This window comes from Chiloscyllium plagiosum, unplaced genomic scaffold (genome assembly GCF_037043375.1).
Source record: "Chiloscyllium plagiosum isolate Xiang-an unplaced genomic scaffold, Cpla_swu_hap1 HiC_scaffold_4, whole genome shotgun sequence".
NCBI lineage: Eukaryota > Metazoa > Chordata > Chondrichthyes > Orectolobiformes > Hemiscylliidae > Chiloscyllium > Chiloscyllium plagiosum.
Window position 1 is genome coordinate 8,401,868 of NW_028270142.1, and position 22,315 is coordinate 8,424,182.

A 22,315-nucleotide genomic window follows, 5' to 3' on the forward strand; every position below is an offset into this window, starting at 1 on the left:
GTACCCCTCCACAACACTCAAGGAGCCCAACACCACTTACCATGAAGCAATCTGCTTAAATGTAACCCCATTCACCACCTTAATCATTTGCCCTTGGCACCACCAGACACTGTGCTTGCAATGCCTACAGTCTTCACAAGGGTGTTGGTTAGTTCAGTTGGCTGGACAGCTGGTATGAAATGCAGAGTGATGCCAAAACTTCATTTCGATTCCTATATCCGCTGAGGTTATTGTGGCGGACTCTCTTTCTCAACCTCTCCCCTTGCCTGAGGTGTGTTGACCCTCAGATTAAGCCACCATCAGTCTTCTCTCTCTCTGTCTAAGTCCTACGGCCTGGTAAAACTATGGCATCTTTACCTTTACAATCTTCACAATGTATGCCAACAACTCACTAAGGCTCCTTTACCAGCAAACCAGTGACCTTCACCACCACAATGATTTAGTAGTTATCTCACCACCGCCTTCTGAGAAGAGAAAGTTGGATGGAGAATAAATGCTGGCCTGCTAGCAATTCCCACATCCCATGAATGATTAAATTAAATCACAACATTAGTCAATGCAAGGCTCATGCTCCTCCTTGCAGAGTGGTATAGGAATCTACTCTCTGAAAAGGTGTAACAAGCCACCCACTTCAAAGGCAATTTGGACATCCATATCATTGAAAAAAATAAAATAAGAATGAACTATGTCAACAAATGTGGGAGCTAGAAAGAAGATGGGAGTAAATGGTGGAAATGGGAGTAAAGTGTGTGGACATTGGGTACTTTCTAATCTGCCGCTGAGTAACAGATATATGGTATTGTGCAAATCTCCCCTGCAACAAGTTCATAATTTCATCAGTGTACATGGGAACATGAAAGATATTCTAAGGAGGGACAAACTAGACCGGTCAACTCTGCTTGGTTTTCAGATACAAAGCAACATTGTGGTAACTGAGAGCAAATTAACCTTCCCAACCAGAGCAAATCCTAAAGCTGGCAAGTACAAAATAAATTAGTCGGCAATACGTTACTAAATTTGATTGACAGGACGTTTGCAATGTTGAAGTGAAATAGAAGTGCCAAAGAGGAATGTGCAGATTTAAAAGATAAAATGTAAACTTACTTAAAATCAATTCCAGCCTGTAGAAGTGACTGAAAGATTTTTTCAGACCAATTTCTGGGCACATGTATATCTACTAGAACACCAGGTTTAACAGAAAGAATACTGCTGGGCTGCCAGAAATCCACCTGCAAGCAGAAAACAGTCTGTAATCGTTTATGCATTTTAAAATGCCGCTCAGTTACGTAACGACTCTTGTGATGTATAAGTATATTGCAATTTATTCAGGGATGCCAATAATGCATGGAATGAGCATCTTTGAAAATAAACAGAAAATTAAGAAGAATCACATTCATGGGAAAATTAAGCTTCACTTTAAGATCCATCCATTAACTTCTGCGGCCATTTGTACATTACGGTATACATACCAATCATTATTTCTATTCCCTAACTGGTCGGACTCCTTTCTTTTCCACTGTTAGTTTTTAAAAATCTACCTTAACTAAAGTGGCAGTGATGATAACTTCAGATCGAACAGGAGTTATCAATCACAATAGTGTGACCAATGGACTATTAATGAGATGCATTCAAAGCCACAGTGCACATCACCTGACGATGGAGCGGTGTTCTGAAAGCTTGTGATTTCGAATAAACCTGTTGGACTACAACCTGGTGTTGTGGGCTTCTGACTAAATATGCATGTAAGACAATTTGAAAATATCTTATCTGAAACAGCGAAAAGAATTATATAACTTTTTCCCCCAGCAGACATTCAATCTCAGTGAAGTATCATACCTACTTTCATACTTTAATTTCTGATCATGTTGACAAGGTTTATTGGAAACTCTTAAATTTAAGAAATAAGTGATGAAAAACAGAACTGAAATCTGTGTTAAAATGCAAGGTTTTTTTTGCATATGTTTATATATCCATGCAAGTGCAAATATTAACAGGGATAGTTCATAGTTTCATCTTCTGAAAAGAAGATTCCATTTTAAAATTTAATCTCAACCTGTCCTTTTATTAAATAAATACTGCTGCTACCCAGAAATGAAAGGAGCCAGCTGACTTTAAGAAGTCAGTGTTGGTGGATCATTGTTTCCAGCAGCACAATAGTGCTGGTACAGAGACAACCCAGCGAAATATTACAGTTGTGAAAAGGGAGCTCATTATGTTTAAACATCAGTTTAAATGGTTTCTTCTCTGGGAAGCAGAATCAACAAATGTTTCTGGGTTGCTGAAGGAGAGTAAAAGGAGTTTGGTGGTATCGAGAAGCAGTTACACACTTTTATAATAAACACTGTGAACACTAGAGAAACTCAGCAGGCCTGGTAGTGTCTGTGGAGAACAGAACAGTTAACATTTTGAGTCTGGTATGAATTTTTGCCAGAACTCAAAGGTGTTGGAAAATAGGTTTGTTCTCATACTTTAGGCAGGAGAAGTGGGGGAGCAAGAAGGCAGATGGTATAGAGGCAGGAAAGGGGTCACCCAGTCTGCATTTGATGGTGTTAATATTTTGGAGATTGCATTGTGCATGGCTTCGCCTGGAAGGTGTGACTGGGGCCTTGGACAGTGAGGGAGGGGAGGTGAATGGGTTAGTACTTGAACCTTCTGTAATTGCACAGGAAGCTGGCGTGGGGGAGTGAGGAGGCAATTGGAGTGATGGAGGAATGGACCAGGGTATTATGGAAGGAATGGTCCTTGAAGAATTCTGACAGTGGAGGGGAGAGGATGATGTGTTTGATGGTGGCATCATGCTGGAGATGGCAAAAATGATGGAGAATGTGGAGACTGGTAGGATGGGATGTGAGGATATTCAAGTCCCCCACCCAGAGTACATTCTCCACTCATGCCACCTTCACTGCAAGTGGTGTTTGTCATAGAGTTAGAACTCATTTATCAGTCAAGAGAGCAGGAGATGTTAATCAGCAGGTGGTTTGCTTTTCTATGACTTGATGCTATGGACTCATGGGGTGAGGAATCAATGTTAAGGACTCCTAGGGGAACTCTCACAACTGTATGTCACTGTGTCACCACTTTTGTTGGTGATGGTGTTGTCTGAGACACTGTCTGTGACTAGACTTTGGAGACACTACTCCCAATTTTTGTACGGACGCCTAGATGTTAGTAAGGAGGATTTAGCAAGCTTGATGGGGACGTATTTTGCTATTTTCCAGTACCTTAATTAATACCAGGTGGTTCATTACTTTTTTTTTCCTTTCTAGTGGTTGATACAACTAGCATGCTAGGCCATTTCAGAGGGCAGTTAAGACTCAGCCATTGTGCTGTGGGTTTAGAGTTACACGTTGGCCAGACCAGGTAAGGACAGCAGTTTGGGATTTTACAATAATGGTCAATGCTTCTCATTAGATTTTTATTGAATTCAAATTAATCTCCCATGTTGGTATTCGAATATGAATTTGTTCCCGGGTTACTAGGTCATCACTTAAAAGTTAACTAACGTTATCTTTGTGATCTTTAATCAAAAACATAATTATCTGTTTCTTGAGAAATGAATTCCTCATTTTAAGACAGGACCTGATAGATAATAAGATTGATTTAATAATATGACCATAATAAGATAATTAAGACTGGTCACACAGTCTTAAAAATATAAATATCAATGATTAAAAAGTACATTGATATTAGGTCTTGGCCTAATTACCTAATGGTTGCTGTTATTATGCCACACAACAGAAAGAGAAGTTTGTACTGTCATGGTACAAAAGCACTTCAAAATATTTTAGAATTGATTATTCCCTACAGTGTGGAACCAGGCCCTTTGGCCCAACAAATCCACACTGACCCTCCGAAGAGTAACCCACCCAGACCCATTTTCCTACCCTATATTTACCCCTGACTAATGCACCTAACACTATGGGCAATTTAGCCTAGCCAATTCACCTGACCTGCACATCTTTTTGGATTGTGGGAGAAAACTGGAGCATCTGGAGGAAACCCATGCAGACACAGGGAGAATGTGCAAAGTTCACATAGACAGGGACCTGAGGCTGGAATTGAGCCCGGTCCCTGGTGCTGTGAGGCAGCAGCAACAACCACTGAGCCACTGTGCCGTCCCTTGTCCAGAAAAAGACGATGAAATACAATTCTCATGCACTTCCAAAGGCTGACTGACAGTCAATGGAGCTTTTCCCAGTTTCTACATTTGAGATTTCTAGATGACTCTTGTGCCTTCCTGAGCTGCCAATCACTCAAATTGGTGTCCTCACACGCACATACCATCCTGTTCCACTCCCCCGATGCCACCTCACTCATTTCACACCCACTACATTGTCTACTCACATGCCTACCTGCTTCTAGCCCGATGCCCACTTCCTCACATTCACCATGCATGCTCCCACACCTGCCCTGCTGCCCTCTCATGCCAGTTGCTCTCTGCCCTCCTGAGCTTCCTCCACTGCCAAATCAAAGCCACCTGCCATTTGGAGGAAGAACATTTCATCTTCAGCCTTGAAACCCTTCAACCACACGTCGTCACCATCAATATCACTAGTTTCCAAATCTTCCCTCCACCCACCACATCCCAGATCCAACCTTCCAACTCAGCACCGCCCTCTTGACCTGTCCTACCTGTCCATCTTCCTTTCCAACTATCTGCTCTACCCTCCTCATTGACTTATCGCAATTACTTCCTACCTGCATTCGCCTATCGCCTTCCCAGCTACCTTCCCCCCCAACCCCACCTCACCCCTCTATTTATCTCTCAGTCCCCTTCCCCCTCTATATTCTTGATGAAGGACTTATGCCTGAAAGGTTGACTCTCCTGCTCCTCGGAGGCTGCCTGACCTGCTTTGCTTTTCCAATGCCACACTTTTCAACTCTGATTCTCCAGCACCTGCAGTCCTCACTTTTTCCTTTCTGCCCAACTGTCTCCCTTCACTATCTCTGCCCCCTAAGATGCACCAGCTCCCTCCACATGCAAACATGCCTTGGCCCCTCAGTCAACATATCAAAGTGGTTTTGGGGTGAGTGAGTCCCAGAGTATATTAGATAGTGTTGTACAAAGGGTGCGTGCATTGGTCTCCAATAACGATCCTGTGCTGTGATCCCAGAACAGTTGCAAACTATATTCCTGACAAGGCCCACTTTTGAAATCTTGGCCAGAAATGTACGGCTCCAGGGCTAAGTGGAATAGCAATCTGACAAAAGTTATTCCTTGGTGCCCCTCAGAAGAGTCATTCCGTTGTATCTGTGAAAGGAGTCAGTTAAAGACCATCATGGTGTAATCCTCCTTGATGCCTAATGGACAATATTCCAGTTTGATTCAGCTATTGCACATTTTCCCCTATAATATTGCTGAGACCTTTTCTTCTACTTGGTTATAAGTTGGGTTATGTTGGGTTGGGTTCAGTTTTATAGTTGCTCAGGCATTAACATTTTTATTGCCAGCTATAAAAATAAGTGAGCTGGAACTCTTTAAAGTTATCAAAATCAAAAAAGATGAAGAGTGATCTGGACTTGAAACGTTAGCTTGCCCTCTTTACATGGATGCTGCCTGATCTTCAGCATTTGTTGTTTTCAGTACAGACTCTAGAACCTGCAGTAATTTAATGCTACATAGGCTAAGCCAACATTTATTGTCTATCCCTAATTGCCCAGCAGAAAGTGGGACAGTTGCCTTCATGAACCACTGCAGAAATGACAATGGTGGGCATTGACATTGACCTCTGGGAGGCCATTGACACTGACCTCTGGGAGGCTGTTGACTGTGACCTCTGGGAGGCCATTGACACTGACCTCTGGGAGGCTGTTGACTGTGACCTCTGGGAGGCCATTGACACTGACCTCTGGGAGGCCATTGACACTGACCTCTGGGAGGCCATTGACACTGACCTCTGGTAGGCCATTGACACTGACCTCTGGGAGGCTGTTGACTGCGACCTCTGGGAGGCCATTGACACTGACCTCTGGGAGGCTGTTGACTGTGACCTCTGGGAGGCCATTGACACTGACCTCTGGGAGGCCATTGACACTGACCTCTGGGAGGCTGACTGGTGGGAATTGGAAGCTTGAAGCAAAAACGGTCAGGAAGAGGATCCAGAGAAAAAAACAAGATTAAAAAATTGTGGACCTTCTTGGCCCACGTTGTCCTCTGGAGCAAATATACTATAGACTGCCTGGCAAAGTGTTTCTTAACATATGTTTAAAATAGCAGTGTTACCAGATCAATATAAACTGCAGTTGTGACCTACTGTTGGATGGTTATGTTCACTAAACTTTCAAAGGGCTTCAAGGTTGTGCAAGTATTCAAGTGGAGCAACAGCGGAAACAGGTTACAATGAAACATTGTGTATCACAAATATGGGGCAGTGTTGTGGGAAAGTGAGAGGTTATGCACTTTGGGAGGAAGAATAGACAATATATATAGACTATTTTCTTAATGGGGAAAAGCTTTGGAAATCTGAAGCACCAAGGGACTTGGGAGTCTTAGTTCAGGATTCTGTTCAGGGTGACATGCAGGTTTAGTTGGCATGAAATACTACTGGCAGTAAGGAAGCCAAACACAATGTTAGCATATGTTTCAAGAGGGCTGGAATACAAGACCAAGGATGTACTGCTGGGGTCATCCAAGGCTCTGGTCAGAGTGCATTTGGAATATTGTGAGTAGTTTTGGGTCCATATCTAAGGAAGGGCAGATAGGGTGTTGGAAGGGGTCCAGAGGAGGTTTACAAGGATTGAGGACATTCAATGGAGTTTAGAAGGATGAGGGGGGATTTGATTGAAACCTTGCCGAATATTGACAGACCTAGATAGAATGGATTTGGAGATGTTTCCCCTAGTAGGAGAGACTAGCACTCAAGGGCACAGCCTGACCCAGGATTGTCACTGGGGTTAAAACATTCCTCACCGTCTGGAGGAATGCACATCACTGTAGGAAAAAAATAAGAAGCCAGCATTCTGTCCACCATCGCCTCCCTGCTACCTCACACTCACTCTATCTCTGCTACTCTCCTATCAAGACTCACACACCACTACTGTCACTGTCGCCTGCAACATATTCACTCATGCACTCCAACCCACAACACCACGAACACCATGTGCTCTCCATGCTGCTAACTCACTCACATGGGACACTTCTCTAGCTGCACCAAACCTCACAGCTGTGTCATCCACCCCCTCTTTTTTTTAATTGAAAAGATACAGAAATACTGAAATGGTGTCACAGTGTTATATTACAGTCAAGTTAACAATAAACAACCTACTCTACAGATACAATTGTTTCATATTTACTTAATTTAACTCAAATTAAAATAAACTTGAATTAAATAAATAGAATTAAATCAAATTACAACCGAGTTAAATTACATTACATTGGTCAACTCGGCACACCTCCACCAAAGCTCCCATCCATGGGAGGAATAATTATTACACCCATATTTACTACACCTCCTTCCCCCGTGGTCCCCGGACCACCATATACAGCTCTCTTGGCTATATAAAGGCCCTAATCAGTATCGCCGATAGATCCGTGTTTAAGTAATTTAAGAAGGGCTGACACGTCTTATAAAATTGCTCCGTTCCAATGTGCACCATTCTTGCCAGATAATCTTGGGGGACATACTCCATCACAAGTCTGCACCACCCCATAAGACCTGGGTTTTTTCTACTATCTAATTCACTAGGATGTTCTTCCTTGCACAGTGTGTAAGAATGTTAAAGAACCTTTTCCCGTGCTCACCCAGGGAGGGCAGATTCGGCAGTCCCAAAAGAAGGAATATCGGGTCTGCTTTAACTTCAATTCCCAGGATCTTCTCCAGCTCATTCACTATAGCACTCCAGTATCCACGAATCTTGTAGCAGGGCCAAAAGCAATGTGTAAGGGTATATATGCTAATTTTACATTTGGGACATCCTGGAAAAGACCCATTCTTCAACTTTGCGCACCTCTCTGGTGCCATATGGGGGCGCTGTGAAGAATCTTCAATTGCATATTTTTGCTTTATTGCATATTGAGATTTTTTCCCATGTGTCCAACAAAATGTCTTCCCCTAGCTCCTGATTCCAGATTCCATGGAGTCCCTCCATATCCCCCAAGGCGTTACCTCTCTGCAAATGATATATGGTACTGATCGAGAGAGTGTCCCCACATCGGAGCATTCTTCTCTCTATGTCTGACTTGTAGAACTGTGCCAAGCGTGTGGCCTTCTTCTGTTTATAATCCCTAACCTGGAAGTATTGGAAAAGGTCCCTATTAGGAATCCTGTATTTATGACTAAGTTGGTTGAAAGACATCAAGACCTCTCCCATGAATAAGTCTCCCAAACAGGAGATTCCCTTACCCTCCCATGCTTTGAAGCTGGAATCCATTGAGCCTAAATCCTGGGGCTCCCACTAATGGGGTGAACGGCGAGGTCTTAAGCAAATTGCCCTCACCCTGCCGCATTATCCTCCAGGCTTTCCCCATGTTTAAACCATTTGGACTTACACATTACTCAGCCATGGATCTCATCCTGTCCATAAACAGTAAATTGACGAGGGACCACCTTGTCTGTGAGATCTGAACATTAAACCATATTGACCTCAAGTCATTCCGCACCCTGTCACCCATATATGACAGCAGGGCACTTATTTGGTCTCTCTTCAGATCTGGAAGATCCACCCCCCCCCCCCCCCACCAACCCCATACCCTGTGGAAGTTGCAGCTTGGTAAATTTAATTAGGGGGCGCCTACGGCACCAAATAAAGAATCCAAGCCAACCGGCAAACCACCGTAGCAGCTGTCTGGGTAACCGCAATGGGAGCATCCTCATAGGATAGAATAGCTGAGGGAGAACATTCATTTTAATCAGAGCGATGTGGCCTAGCCACAACATTGGCAGTCCCTCCCACCATTTCAAGTCCTGCTTTATCCTCTCAAACAATTGCACAAAGTTAGTTCCATACAGCTGACAGAAGGCAGGGGTAATAAAAATTCCCAGGTGGAGAAAACTTTTCTGCGACCACCGAAAAGGAAACTGTGCTCCCCCCTCCAGCTCTGGCACTTCCACCAAACCTCCCACGGACATGACCTCCGACTTTGTAAAATTTATCCTGTATCCTGAAAAACTGCCGAATAATTTAACTTCTTGTATAAACCGGGTTACAGACCTTCCCGGGTTAGCCAGAAGCAGAAGGACATCATCCGCATAAAGAGTAATTTTATGATCCCCAACTCCCAGCTTTGGTGCCATTATTTCAGGGTCCTTTCAGATGGCCTCTGCCAATGGCTCAATTGCCGAGGTAAACAGCGGCAGCAAGAGAGGACATCCCTGTCGGCTGCCTCTCCCCACATTAAGATTATTTGATTTGACACCATTCGTGACAACCACTGCCTGGGGGTCTCTATATAACACTGCAACCCATCTAGCAAAGCACCGCCCCCCCCAAGATCAAAGGGATCGAGAACACCAAAGAGATACGCCCACTCCACCCGATCAAACACCTTTTCTGCGTCCAGGGAGACCACCAAACCTGGAATCAATTTCTCCAGAAATACTTGCACTATGTTCAACACCCTCCTGATATTATTGGAAGAGCTGCAGCCCTTGATAAACCCCATCTGGTCTTTTTCTATAACAACGGGCAGCACCTTTTCCAACCTCAGAGCTACACCTTTGATAAAAGTTTGAAGCCTACATTCAACAACAAGATGGGTCTGTACGACGCGCAATCCTCGGGGTCTTTCCCTTTCTTTAAAATAAGAGAGATATTGGTCTTCCTAAGAGAGGGCGGAATGCAGTCTTGACTATACGAATGACGATACATCCCCAGATGTAGTTCAGCTAACATTAGTATAAACTCCTTGTAAAACTCACTCGGGGACTCGTCTGGATCGGGTGCATTGCCATCTTGGAGCTGCCTTACAGCCTCTTGCACTTCCTGTACTGTCAGAGGTGCATCTAAAAGGGAGGCCTGACTGCATTTATACCGGAGAGGTCCCGGTTTTTGAAATAGAATTCAATTCTCGCTACTCCATCCCCACAGCCGTCCAACCAGTATAACTCTGCGTGGAATTCCCGCAATCTGGCATTAATCTTTTTCAGCTCTCGAGTGGTGTTGCCAGTTCGCTCCCTAATCGACACAATGGATTGCAGAGCACTTTTCTTCCTTGCCACGTAAGCCCGCTATCTACCTGGCTTAGCCCCATATTCAAATAGCCTTTGCTATGCAAAGGAGACTCCTTTCTTTGCCGCTTGTGTGAGCACTGAGTCCAGAGCAGCCCGGAGAGCTGTGACCCGTTGTAATATAACCATAGATGGTCGACTATAATATGGTTGTTATAATATGCCGACTCAGCTGCCAACTCAGGGCCTCAATCATCCGGTGCTGCTCCCCTCTCTGCCTCCTTCTAGTTGCTGAATATAAAATAACCAGACCCCTTAAATAACCAGACCACCTTGGTGGTCTCCCAAAGCACCGATGGATTACTGGCCATACTCCGATTGATGTCCCAGAAGGTTCTGAATCCTTTTGTAATATACTGGACAAAATTACCACCCCTCAACAGAAATGGATCCATGTGCCAGTGCCGTACGTCTGCTCCACTACCCGTGATCTTAACATCCAAGTATTATGCCGCATGGTCCAAAATAGTTATGTTCCCAATCCTGCTGGTCAACAAACCGACGGAACAAAGAACATATCAATTCTTGGGTGGCATTTGTGTGGGTTGGAGTCAAAGGGAAAATTCCTTCCATTACGGTGAAGATAACTCCACACACCCACTAGCCCCAACTCCTCACACAAGTCCACTAGCTGCCTAGACTGCCGAGGTGTACCCAACAGACCCCTTGGCATCCTATCTACCCCAAGGTCCATGAGACGATTAAAGTCTCCGACAATTGTGTGGTGCACCCCAAGAGCCATTAATTTAGCGACTGTGTCAACTAAAAATTTGAGAGGATGTGCAGGGAGACAGTAAACATTCAGGATGCCATACTTTTCTCCGTGTACCAGAGCCTTGAGAATGATAAACCGTCCATGCTCATCCTTGATTTGATCCATTACCTGAAATGGGAGGTTCCTTCGTACCAGTATGGACACTCCTCTGCTTTTGGAGTTGAAGGAGAAGAATACCCTATCGTACGCTCCCTGCTGTAACTTCAGATGTTCCCTACCGGTTAAATGTGTCTCTTGCAGCAGAACAATGTTGACCCTTTCCTTCTTAAGGTTTGAAAGCAGCTTTTTCCCTTTAATACGGGAATGACTCCCATTTATATTTCAGGTGCACCACCTGAATGAATTGCTAGCCATGACCGCACACTACAGCCCACGGTCCCCCATGAGGAAGGAAACCATTCAATATATGGCGAATGGAAAAGACACAGATTTTACCAAATCTAAAAATTATTCCTACAAATGCTACTAAAACTAAACAACTAACCACTACTCGTAACTTAAATGAACAAATACATAAACCACAAATCGCTAGGGATCTCCCCCTTCCCCCATAGGGGGCATTCACTCCCAACCTTATAGCTGTCCTGGCACCTTCCAGTTATGGTCGCACCATACATCCAGGCAATGGAGAAATCCCATTTTATATACACTCGTGCAAGTTAATAATGGACACCCTCTCCCCAACCCCTCCCCATATCTCAACCCCATAAATCTTTACAACAAAGCAGTAACCACTCCTCACTCAGAAAAAAAGGAACAGCAAAATAACAGATAATGACCAAACAGATATGATATTAAGCAAACTAAATTTAGAACAAAGAAAGATAAAAAATTATTATGCCATTGTCCGCAAGCATATTTTCCACATTCCCCCTTGGCCCAAGTCAATTATTTCAGCGAGTTCACAAATTTTGTTGTTTTTTTCCAGCAAGTTGAAGGTATGGTCAGATCCCTCATAATTAAAATGCAGTATTGCCAGATACCTCAGAGAATATGGAATATTCAAGTGTCTTAATTTTTTTCTTAACACCATCCTCTTCTTAATTATGGCCCAAGAAAAGTCCTGGAAAACATTATGTTTGAACCTTTATTTACCAGAGCCTGTGGATTTCTTTCCAGTCTTCTGGATGTTTCTGTTATTAACTGCTTTTCTTTACAGTGCTGGAGTCCCGAGAGCGCTGATCAGACCCGGAACTACTCATTGCGATCCGGTAGGCCCACTCCACACTCACCCGGCCCGACTCGATCTCCAGCCCCAGCAACTCCGGGAGCCACTTCTCCAGGAATTCAGCCAGATTCTCACCGTCCTCACACTCCGGAAGACCCACTACACGTAAGTTTTTTCCCTGACCTCGATTTTCAACCTGTTCCAGCAAGGCCCGAACCTGACCTTCCAAGGTTCGGACCCGCCCCTGAGAGTTCTCCGTCGTGGTCTCTGCCGCTGTGGTCCTTTGCTTGACCGCTTCCCCGCGTCAATCCAATGCCCGAATCTCCTGCTCATGCTTTGTCAGGATGGCAGTAATCGGCTCCAGCGCTGTTTTGATTTTTTCATGGAGTTTTGTAAACTCCATGAATAGGTGCTGCTGCTTCACTGAGCGTAAAGACGCCGCCAGGGAGATTGAAATGACGGCTGCGGGTGTTCTCGACAGAGCAGGGGAGTGTTCTGCCAGTTGCACTCCCCTAGCTCCTCTTCGTTTAGACGGCTTCATTTCAACTCCAGAACCTCCACCTCCAAATTTAACAAGTTCTAAGTGCTTTGCCTGCTTTATACTGAAAATCTTCCTCAGGGCTGGCTAATGGGGGAGGGAGTAGGAGCCCACCTTGCCTGGGGTATGGCACAGAGCCCAACACAGCAGGCTTTTCAGACTGCCGCCATCTTGAATCTCCCACTTCCTCTCTTAATGTCCCTTTCTCATTCCAGGAGAAAAGCAGCTCCTTAATGGGGCAGAAAGACTCAAGATGGGTAGTGGGCAGCACTGACATTCAGCTCCACATCCCCTATGTGGAGAATGTCACAGGCAGGAAGGGCTGACTGACCACATCCAAGGTAGGCAAGCAAGAGGTTAGAAGAACAAGCAAACCAGGCAGCATCAGGAGGTGGAGACATCAGCACTGAAGAAGAGTTATACCCGAAATTAAAAATCACACAACACCAGGTTATAGTCCAACAGGTTTAATTGGAAGCACACTAGCTTTCGGAGCGACGCTCCTTCATCATGTGATAGTGGAGGGCTCAATCCTAATACACAGAATTTATAGCAAAAATTTACAGTGTGATGTAACTGAAATTAATACATTGAAAAATTGATTGTCTGTTAAGCCTTTCATCTGTTAGAATACAGTGACAGTTTCACTTCTTTCATGTGTAAATTACAAAACCTTTTTTTAAAAAAGTTGCATTCTTGGGTTAGCTGTTAACAATGGTGATAGCTGGACAATATGTTGAAGGTGTTAGCCCCGTGTTCTCTGTCTATACCATCATGTTTAGATTGATTCTAATCTAAAAAGTGAGATAATGGAATTTTACATAAATTCATGCAGTTTTTGAGCTCAGAGTTCTACATGAATGCATGCAGCTTTTGAGCAAAGTACAATGTAACCCTAAAAGTACAAATTCATCCCACAAAATATATGTGCGCATGTGGGTCTTTGTCCGCCTGTGTGTGTGTGTGTGTGTGTGTGTGTCTATCTGGGTTGGGGGTTGTGAGTGTGAGAAAATGTATGTGTGTGTGTGTGTGTGTGTAGTGAGTGCAGAGTGTCTTAAGTCTGTGAGGGGGTGCATGTGTGAATGTGGGAGTGTGTGTCCATAAGGGTGTGTGTGGGTGTCTGTGTGCGCATCTGTGTGTATGTATGTCCATGTGTATGTGTGTATAGGAGTGCCTGTGTGTGTAGGAGTGTGTGTGTGTGTGTACAGTGCAATGGTGGTCACCTGTAATGTGACATGAAATGCTTGTTGCGACACGGGGTAAACCCTCCTGTTTAATTTAAAACAGCAACACAGAAAAGATTTATCCCGTGCAGTAATCTGTGAAACTTTGGGAGCCTAGGACAATTTAAAGTAAAAATTAACAACTTTATTTCTTATAGTATAACAGAGAATAATTGACTAACAATTATTTACAAGTCCTTCCTCTAATCTATCTTTTACCTTCCCCTTCAACAATATTAGTCTGATAAAACTCCTAATTAAGATTTACAAAACAAAACTTCTTATCTCAAAACGAGGCAGCTTTCGTTTCTTCTCTGTATTCCTGTCATTTTTTCTTCTTCTTGGGAATCTGCTTCACAGGTTACTGAGCAATAAAGGTACCTTTAAAAGAGCTATTTTATAGATAATCTTTACATGCTGGTAACTTGGCAGTTCAATGTTTCGGGGTGTAACCCTTCTTTAGTCTGACGTCTCCACCTCCTGATTCTGCCTGGTTTGCTGTGTTCTTCCAGCCACCTGCTTGTCTACCTTGGATTCCAGCATCTGTAGTTTTTTTCTTGTGTCTGACTAACCATATCCAAGCCCCTGGACTGCTATCATAGGCTGCCCTTTGACTTATTGAACTGATGTCTCTCTGAATGAAGATTATTGCCCTGTCTGACTGAGGCCTGCTAACAACAATAAGAAACTGCCCTTCCATCTGACTCTGCCACTAATCTTGCCATAGCCTGTCATTCAAACTCTTAGAAGATTCTGCCAAAGGATGCATTCCCTCTAAAAAAACATTATTGCTGTCCTTTGGGCATTCCATTTTTGAATTCCTACATTTTACACGATTCATGACATTCTGTACGGCGTATTCAGATTGTACAGGTTTTGACTCTAATTTTTACCTCCGGATGTGCATCTAATTTTTTGAATATCTGTTCCATGCACAGATTGAATAATTTTAGCAACAGTACTTTAAGAATATCTGACTGCCCTTATTCTAATCAGATGCTCAGCATGTGGTCCCTAACTGTTAAGGTAGTTAAAAGGCAGGATTCAAAACAAAATCTGGGAAACCTGCATGCATTTATCAGTAGTTTTGAGTAAAACTATTCTGTGATGTTATTACACACCGCCAGAGTAAGTGGGACTTAAATCTGGGCCCCTTGTTCAGAGGCAAGGACAATGCCATTTCATGACAAGAGCCCTACCTGTAATTATAGGTTTGAGCTAATCTGTATTGTTATGAAGCTGCTTTAGTCTTTGAACCAGCAGTCATGTTAGTGAAGGTAAGTAAAAAAGACCAGGAAGAAACTGTACAAGGAATTTCAAATTTATTTTAAATTGAATTTTCATTTTAATTATATATATAAAAAACATGGACATTTCTTATCATCACCTTCAGATAGCATACCCTTGCATCTATGGCCTCACAATTCTTCTTACCTTTGGACCTAAGTTTGAAATGTCTGTTGCAGTCAATATTAGTCCCATTCAGCTAATTATTTCTTTCCCAGGACTGATGTGGCTGGGTGGAAACATAACTCTTCCTCCTCCATGTATCATAAGATTCAAGGATATGGGACAAGTGGGGGGAATTGGGATTAGTGCACTTTTAGCAGTGTTTATGATGGTGCAGACTCAATGGGCTAAAGGGTCTTTTCTGCTCTGTGTGAATTTATGAATCCACCAAGTGCTATTGGTAACTGTGGGGCTTGTGCCTGGAGTGACAGAACTTGGAGGTGTACATTTTATGCTTTGATCTGTTTCCCCTTATTTTCTCCATCTCTATCTTTCTACACCCAGGCTCCCCATTTTTTGTTACCCTGACTCCCTCCTCTATGCTTTTTTTCCAGTGAATTCTCTCTGCTGAAATATTACTCTCAATCACCAGCCCTTCATGGTCTGACAGTAGCACAAAGTCTCAGCCATTAGATATTCACCAGTAATAATAAAAAAAGACAAAACATTTAAATACAAAAGCAGAATTTATGACTTCAAAAAGGAGGAGCTAAAGTACAACTGCACCCTGCCCCTATTATTTCCTGTCAGTTTGCCCTGCTTTAATCTGTATAGAATCCCTACCATGTGGAAGCAAGCCATTGAGACCATCAAATCTACATTGACCCTTCAAAGTGCATCCCACACAGACCCACCCCATCCCTTAACCCCTCATTTCCCATAGCCAATTCACCTAACTTGCACATCCTTGGATTGTGGGAGGAAACCCACACAGACACAGGGAGAACATACAAACTCCACACAGACAGTTGCCCGAGGCTGGAATCAAACCCTGGGCGCTGTGAGGCAACACTGCTAACCACTGAGACACTATGCTGCTCATTCTCAACTCAACATTTGGTCTCAATTCCCTGTAAACATCACAATAGATTATGGATAAACATGTTTCACTTTTTTTTTGTTGAACTTTCTAAAATATATTGTGTACACAGAGTTGTCTCTTAGCTGATTACTCAAATTTGTGAAAGAAGCTCCATGCACATATTGAAAGATTCTCTCCTCTTCAGCATTTATTGACATATGTATTAAAGATTAATTCTTACCTTGACCAGTTCATGGAAACTCTTTAATGCGTCAACTTGTTGTTCGGTTTTTGGAAGTAATCGAATTACTTGATCTCTAGTTTTTAAAAAGGAAAGTTTATTTTATTGCAAATTTTAAATAGGCAGTATATCATATCATAGAAACAAAGAGCTTCATAGAATATAGTAGCAGGAGTAGGCCATTCAGCCCCTCAAGCCTGCTCCACTATTCAATATGATCATAGATGATCATCGAACTCAATCCCCTCATCCCACTCTCCCACTAAGCCCCTATAGCCACAACAGCTACATCTATCTGAATTGAATTAAATTGAATTGAATTTATTGTCATATGTACCGAGGCACAGTGAAAAGCTTTATCTTGTGAGTAATACAAGCAGATCACAGAGTTAAGTAGCATAGATAAGTAAATAATAGGTAAAGAGCGGCAAAAACCAAAACACAGGTACAGGCGAATGTTAAAAGTTTGTGAGTCCATTCAGTATTCTAACAATAGTTCTTACAAACTGTTTTGAAACCGGCTGGTGCGTGTGTTCAGGCTTCTGTATCTTCTCCCTGATGATAGAGGTTGTAGAAAAACATTGCCAGGGTGGGATGGATCTTTGAGAATGCTGGCAGCCTTTCCTTGACAATGGGCCTGGTAGATGGATTCTATAGATGGGAGGTTGGCCTTTGTGATTGTCTGGGCCAAGTTCACCACTCTCTGTAACCGTCTCCGATCTTGAATGGTACAGTTACCATACCAGGTAGTGATACATCCAGACAGAATGCTCTCGGTGGCACACGTATAAACATTGGTAAGGGTATTTGCCATCATGCCAAATTTCCTCAGCTACTTGAGGAAGAAGGGATGTTGTTGGGCCTTTGTAACCAGTGCGTCCACATGAAGAGTCCAAGAAAGCTTGTTGTGGATGACCACTCCCAGGAGCTTGACACTCTCCACTCGTTCCACCTCTGTGTTGTTAATGTGTATGGGGGACATGAGTAACATCCTGCCGAAAGTCAATAATGAGTTCCTTGGTTTTGCCAGCATTGAGAACGAGGTTGTTCTCAGTGCACCATTTTTCCAGATCCTCCACCTCCCGTCTGTAGTCTGTTTTGTCGCCATCTGAGATTCGACTGACTATGGTGGTGTCATAAGTGAGTTTGTACATGGCACTCATCTAGTATTGGGTGATGCAGTCATGAGTATACAGTGAGTACAGTAGGGGGCTGAGTATGCATCCCTGGGGGGCTCCAGTGTTGAGTGTTAGTGAGGATGAAATATTGTCCCCAGTCTTCACTGATTGTGGCCAATGGGTCAGGAAACCGAGGATCCAGTTGCAGAGAGTGGGGCTTAGTTCGAGATCACTAAGTTTAGTAATCAGTCTCGAGGAGATAATAGTGTTGAAGGCTGAACTGTAGTCAATTCTTACATAGCAGGTCTTCCACCTCCCGTATGTAGTCTGTTTTGTTGCCATCTGAGATTCGACCAATTATGGTGGCGTCATCAGCAAACTTGTAAATGGCATTAGTCTTGTATTTGGCGACGTAGTCATGGGTATACAGGGAGTACAGTAGGCACTACAGTTGAGTAGGCATTCCTGGAAGGGGGGGTGCTCCATCTTGAAAACACAATGTTTTGGCCTCAACCATTTTGTGTGGTATTGAATTGCCCAGACTCACCACTCTCTGGGTGAAGAGATTTCTCCTCATCTATATTGCTGAGCATGCTTCCCTTCATGAACTCAAGAGTCATAGCCATAGTCATACAGCACGGCAAGACCCTTCAATCCGACTAGTCCATGCTGATAATAGGCAAAAGTGAGGACTGCAGATGCTGGATATCAGGGTCTAGATTAGAGTGGTGCTGGAAAAGCACAGCAGGTCAGGCAACATCCGAGGAGTAGGAAAATCGATTTCGGGCAAAAGCCCTTCATCAGGACAAACATAGTCCCAAGCTAAATTAGCCCCACCTGCTTGCTCCTGGTCCATATCCTTCCAAACCTTTCCTATTCATGTATCAATTCAAATGTCTTTTAAATGTTGTAATTGTACCTGCATCCATTACTTCCTCAGGCAGTTCATTCCACACGCGAACCACCCTCTGTGTAAAAAATTTGCCTGTCATATCTTTTTAAAATCTCTCTCCTTTCACCCTAAAAATATTTTGATTTACAATTTTTAAAGTTCAATGTAAGATATGATGTGGAGATGCCAGTGTTGGACCTGGGTGGACAAAGTGAAAAATCACACAACACCAGGCTATAGTCCAACAGGTTTATTTGGAAGCACTAGCTTTCAGAGTGCTGCTCCTTCATCCGGGGGACAACGCTCTGAAAGCTTGTACTTCCGAATAAACCTCTTAGATTTAAACCTAGTGTTGTGTGATTTTTAACAATATACAATAAACAGCAGTCATCATTACAAAACAAAAATTCCTTAGCGTACGTCTATTTCCCACATTGCAGTTACTTATTTTGATCTCTCGGAATGTGAACTATTTTTGGAGATTATGACATCAAATATAGATTCTCTGCCTTGTGCACTTTCATTTAGGAGCGAAAAAGTGGGTATGAATCATTTGGACTGGATTTCTGCTCGGAGTGCCTGTTTCCATTGAGCATCATGATAAATGCCGGAAGCACTTAGAAGAAAGAGACAATCATCTCCTTATAATAATGATGTTACCCACATTTTTTCCCAATGCTAGTTTGTCGGTATGATCTATGCAAAATGGGCATCCACAATTGTGCAGATGCAGTAACCTTCATTTACAAGGACATGGAAATAACCAATACTGTATTTGAAGATGACTTTGTAAATGCTCTAGTGCATTTTCTTAAAAAAGGAATGTTACTCCCTTTGCCATTTCTTTGCAAAGGGTTCTGTCCATTTGTCATTTTTGCCTGTGCCTTTATAAATTTGGACCATGGATTTTGTTATGAATTGTATCTGTGGACAAAGAGGAGGAACAGCATCAGAATTTGTCAAACAGATAAAATTGTGCAGCAGTTGTGCACTGACACATACACAAAAGGAGAGCACGTCAAGTGATTTATATCCCAAGGGTGACATTTAATAAGGACATACATGGCAGAATTACACTCCTTGTTATCTTACTGGCTTCCAAACAGCAAAGGCAAGTATGACATTGTGCGAGGCTGGGAAAGACAGGAGAGCCTTTCATTCTAAATCTCAGGCATGTTCAAGACACATCACTAAATCTTTCTTATTGAGGTGATTCCCTGGAATGCTAAATAGGGCAACACTTTTTATACCTAAGTCATGCATTGTGGAGATTATGACATCAAATATAGCTTTGTCCCTTAGTAAGAAGATATCAGCAATGACTCATGAAGTCCCTAAAGTGTGGAAGCAGACCATTCAGCCCATTGGGTTCATACCAACCCTCTGAAGAGCACCCCAGCCAGAACTACCGCACAACACTATCCCTGCATTTCCCACAGCTAATCCAGCTAGCCTGCACATTTTGGGCAATTTAGCATGGCCAATCCACTGAGCCTGCACATCTCTGGGAGGGAACCAGAGCACCTGGAGGAAACCCACTCAAACATGGGAGGAACATGCAAACTCCACACAGACAGTTGCCTGAGGGTGGAACTGAACCTGGGTCCCTGGCATTGTGAGTCGGCAGTGCTAACCACTGAGCCACCAGGTTGTCCCAAATGGGAATAGGAAGCAGACTCAATGGGCTAAATGGCCTAATTCTGCTCCTGTACCTCATGGTCCTATTATCTGCCTTGTGTGCTCTCCAAAGCAATAGAGGGTAAATATGGGTATCAATCATTTGACCTTGATTTGGATCCATAATGCTCACTTCCGTTTGGCATTGGGAAAAATGCAGAAAGCATTTACAAGAAAGAGTAGACCTATTGTTTTACCCAGAGGGTGGTAGATGCCTGGAAGGTGCGGCCAGGTGAGGTGGTAGAAGCAGATACAACAGGAACTTTTAAGGTACATTTTGACGGACACACTAACAGACAGGGAATAGAAGAATACAAACCATGTGCAGGCAGATGGGATTAGTTTAGAATGGCATTATGGTTGGCACAGACCCAGTGGGCTGAAGGGCCTGTTTCTGTGCTGTACTGTTCCAAATTCTATCTTTAATATGCATTAAGTTGAAGATTCAGTGGATTCCATTATCTACTCGTGGATTAGTCTTCATGACTTCATATTGTATTGCTATTTCCTTCATTTTTGCTCAGAATTTCTTACCCCTCTCTTCCTTCATTCTGGAAAAAATCACCAATAAGTTTACTGCCCAAGAAGCGAGAATGTTTGCCTTCTATATCATCACTTATTTAACTGGGTGCTACAATTTAATCAGATGTGATTAGAGTCATAGTCATAGAGGTGTACAGCATGGCAACAGACCCTTCAGTCCAACCTGTCCACACCGACCAGATATCCCAACTCAATCGAGTCCCACCTGCCAGCACCCGGCCCATATCCCTCCAAACCCTTCCTATTCATATACCCATCCAATGCCTCTTAAATGTTGCAATTGTACCAGCCTCTACCACTTCCTCTGGCAGCTCATTCCATACACATGCCACCCTCTGTGTGAAAAAGTTGCCCCTTAGGTCTCTTTTATATCTTTCCCCGCTCACCCTAAACCTATCCCCTCTAGTTCCAGATACCCCACCTCAGGGAAAAGACTTTGTCTATTTATCCTATCCATGCTCCTCATGATTTTATAAACCTCTATAAGGTCCTCAGCCTCCAATGCTCCAGGGAAAACAGACCCAGCCTGTTCAGCCTTGTAAATCTTTTCTGAATCCTTTCAAGTTTCACAACATCTTTCCGATAGGAAGGAGGCCAGAATTGCACGCAATATTCCAACAGCGGCCTAACTAATGTCCTGTACAGCCGTAACATGACCTCTCAACTCCTGTACTCAATACTCTGACCAATAAAGGAAAGCATACCAAACACCCTCTTCACTATCCTATCTACCTGCGACTCCACTTTCAAGGAGCTATGAACCTGCACTCCAAAGTCTCTTTGTTCAGCAACACTCCCTAGGACCTTACCATTAAGTGTATAAGTCCTGCTAAGATTTGCTTTCCCAAAATGCAGCACCTCGCATTTATCCAACTTAAACTCATCTGCCACTTCTCAGCCCATTGGCCCATCTGATGAAGATCCTGTTGTAATCTGAGGTAACCTTCTCTGCTGTCCACTGCATGGCATGTTTTTATTGTATTCTGCAGGAAAAGGCAGGGTGGATGAAGATAAACTGGTTGAGGATTCTAGAACTAAGTGGCATGTCTGAGAATTAGGACCAGACCTTTCAGGAGAGATGTTAAGTACATTTTTACTCACAAAGGGTGGTATATGTTTAGAATGCTCTTTCACAAAAGACAGCGGTTGTTAGATCCATTGTTAGTTTTAAACAAGAGCTCGATAAATATTTGTGAAGCAAAAATAATAAGGCATATGGGCCAAAGGCAGGGATATGGAGTTAGACCACAGCTCAGCTGTAATCTCATCGAACGATGGAACAGATTCAAGGAGGTGGGTGAGGCACCCACAAAACTATTGAAGCCCACAATTGCCCAATCATAGTGGACTAAGATTGTCAATCTGTCTCACTGGGCACCGGAAAATGGATGAGAGCGAGGAAGTCATTGTTTGTTTCCCACCTGGTGAAAACATGTGAGTACATCCTATGGCAGGGGGAGGCGGGGTGCTCCTGTGGCACCAATCTCTTAAGATCAATTGTCCATTCCTGCCTGGTCTTCAAAACCCAACACCCTAAGGTGCAGGTACCACCCCCCAGCCCATCCCAACAATTGAATTGAATTTAACTTATTGCCACATGTACCGAGGCACAGTAAAAAGCTTTGTCTTGCGAGCAATACAGGCAGATCACAGAGTTAAGTAG

General features: G+C 43.3%; 1 protein-coding gene across 3 annotated transcripts in view; it reads right to left on the reverse strand.

The window, feature by feature from the left end:
- cpa6 (carboxypeptidase A6) overlaps positions 1–22,315 on the reverse strand; it is an 82,939-nt gene that overhangs the window by 50,929 nt on the left and 9,695 nt on the right. For all 3 annotated transcript variants that reach the window (XR_015756900.1, XM_087985953.1, XM_043689378.2), the window contains exons 2-3: positions 16,423–16,498; positions 1,105–1,229 (exon numbers count right to left, since the gene is read on the reverse strand). Coding sequence is in view for 2 of the 3 variants with exons in the window: in XM_087985953.1 (XP_087842079.1) it covers positions 1,105–1,229; positions 16,423–16,498 (201 nt within the window). In the remaining variant the exon portion in view is untranslated. The remainder of the gene's footprint in view (positions 1–1,104; positions 1,230–16,422; positions 16,499–22,315) is intronic.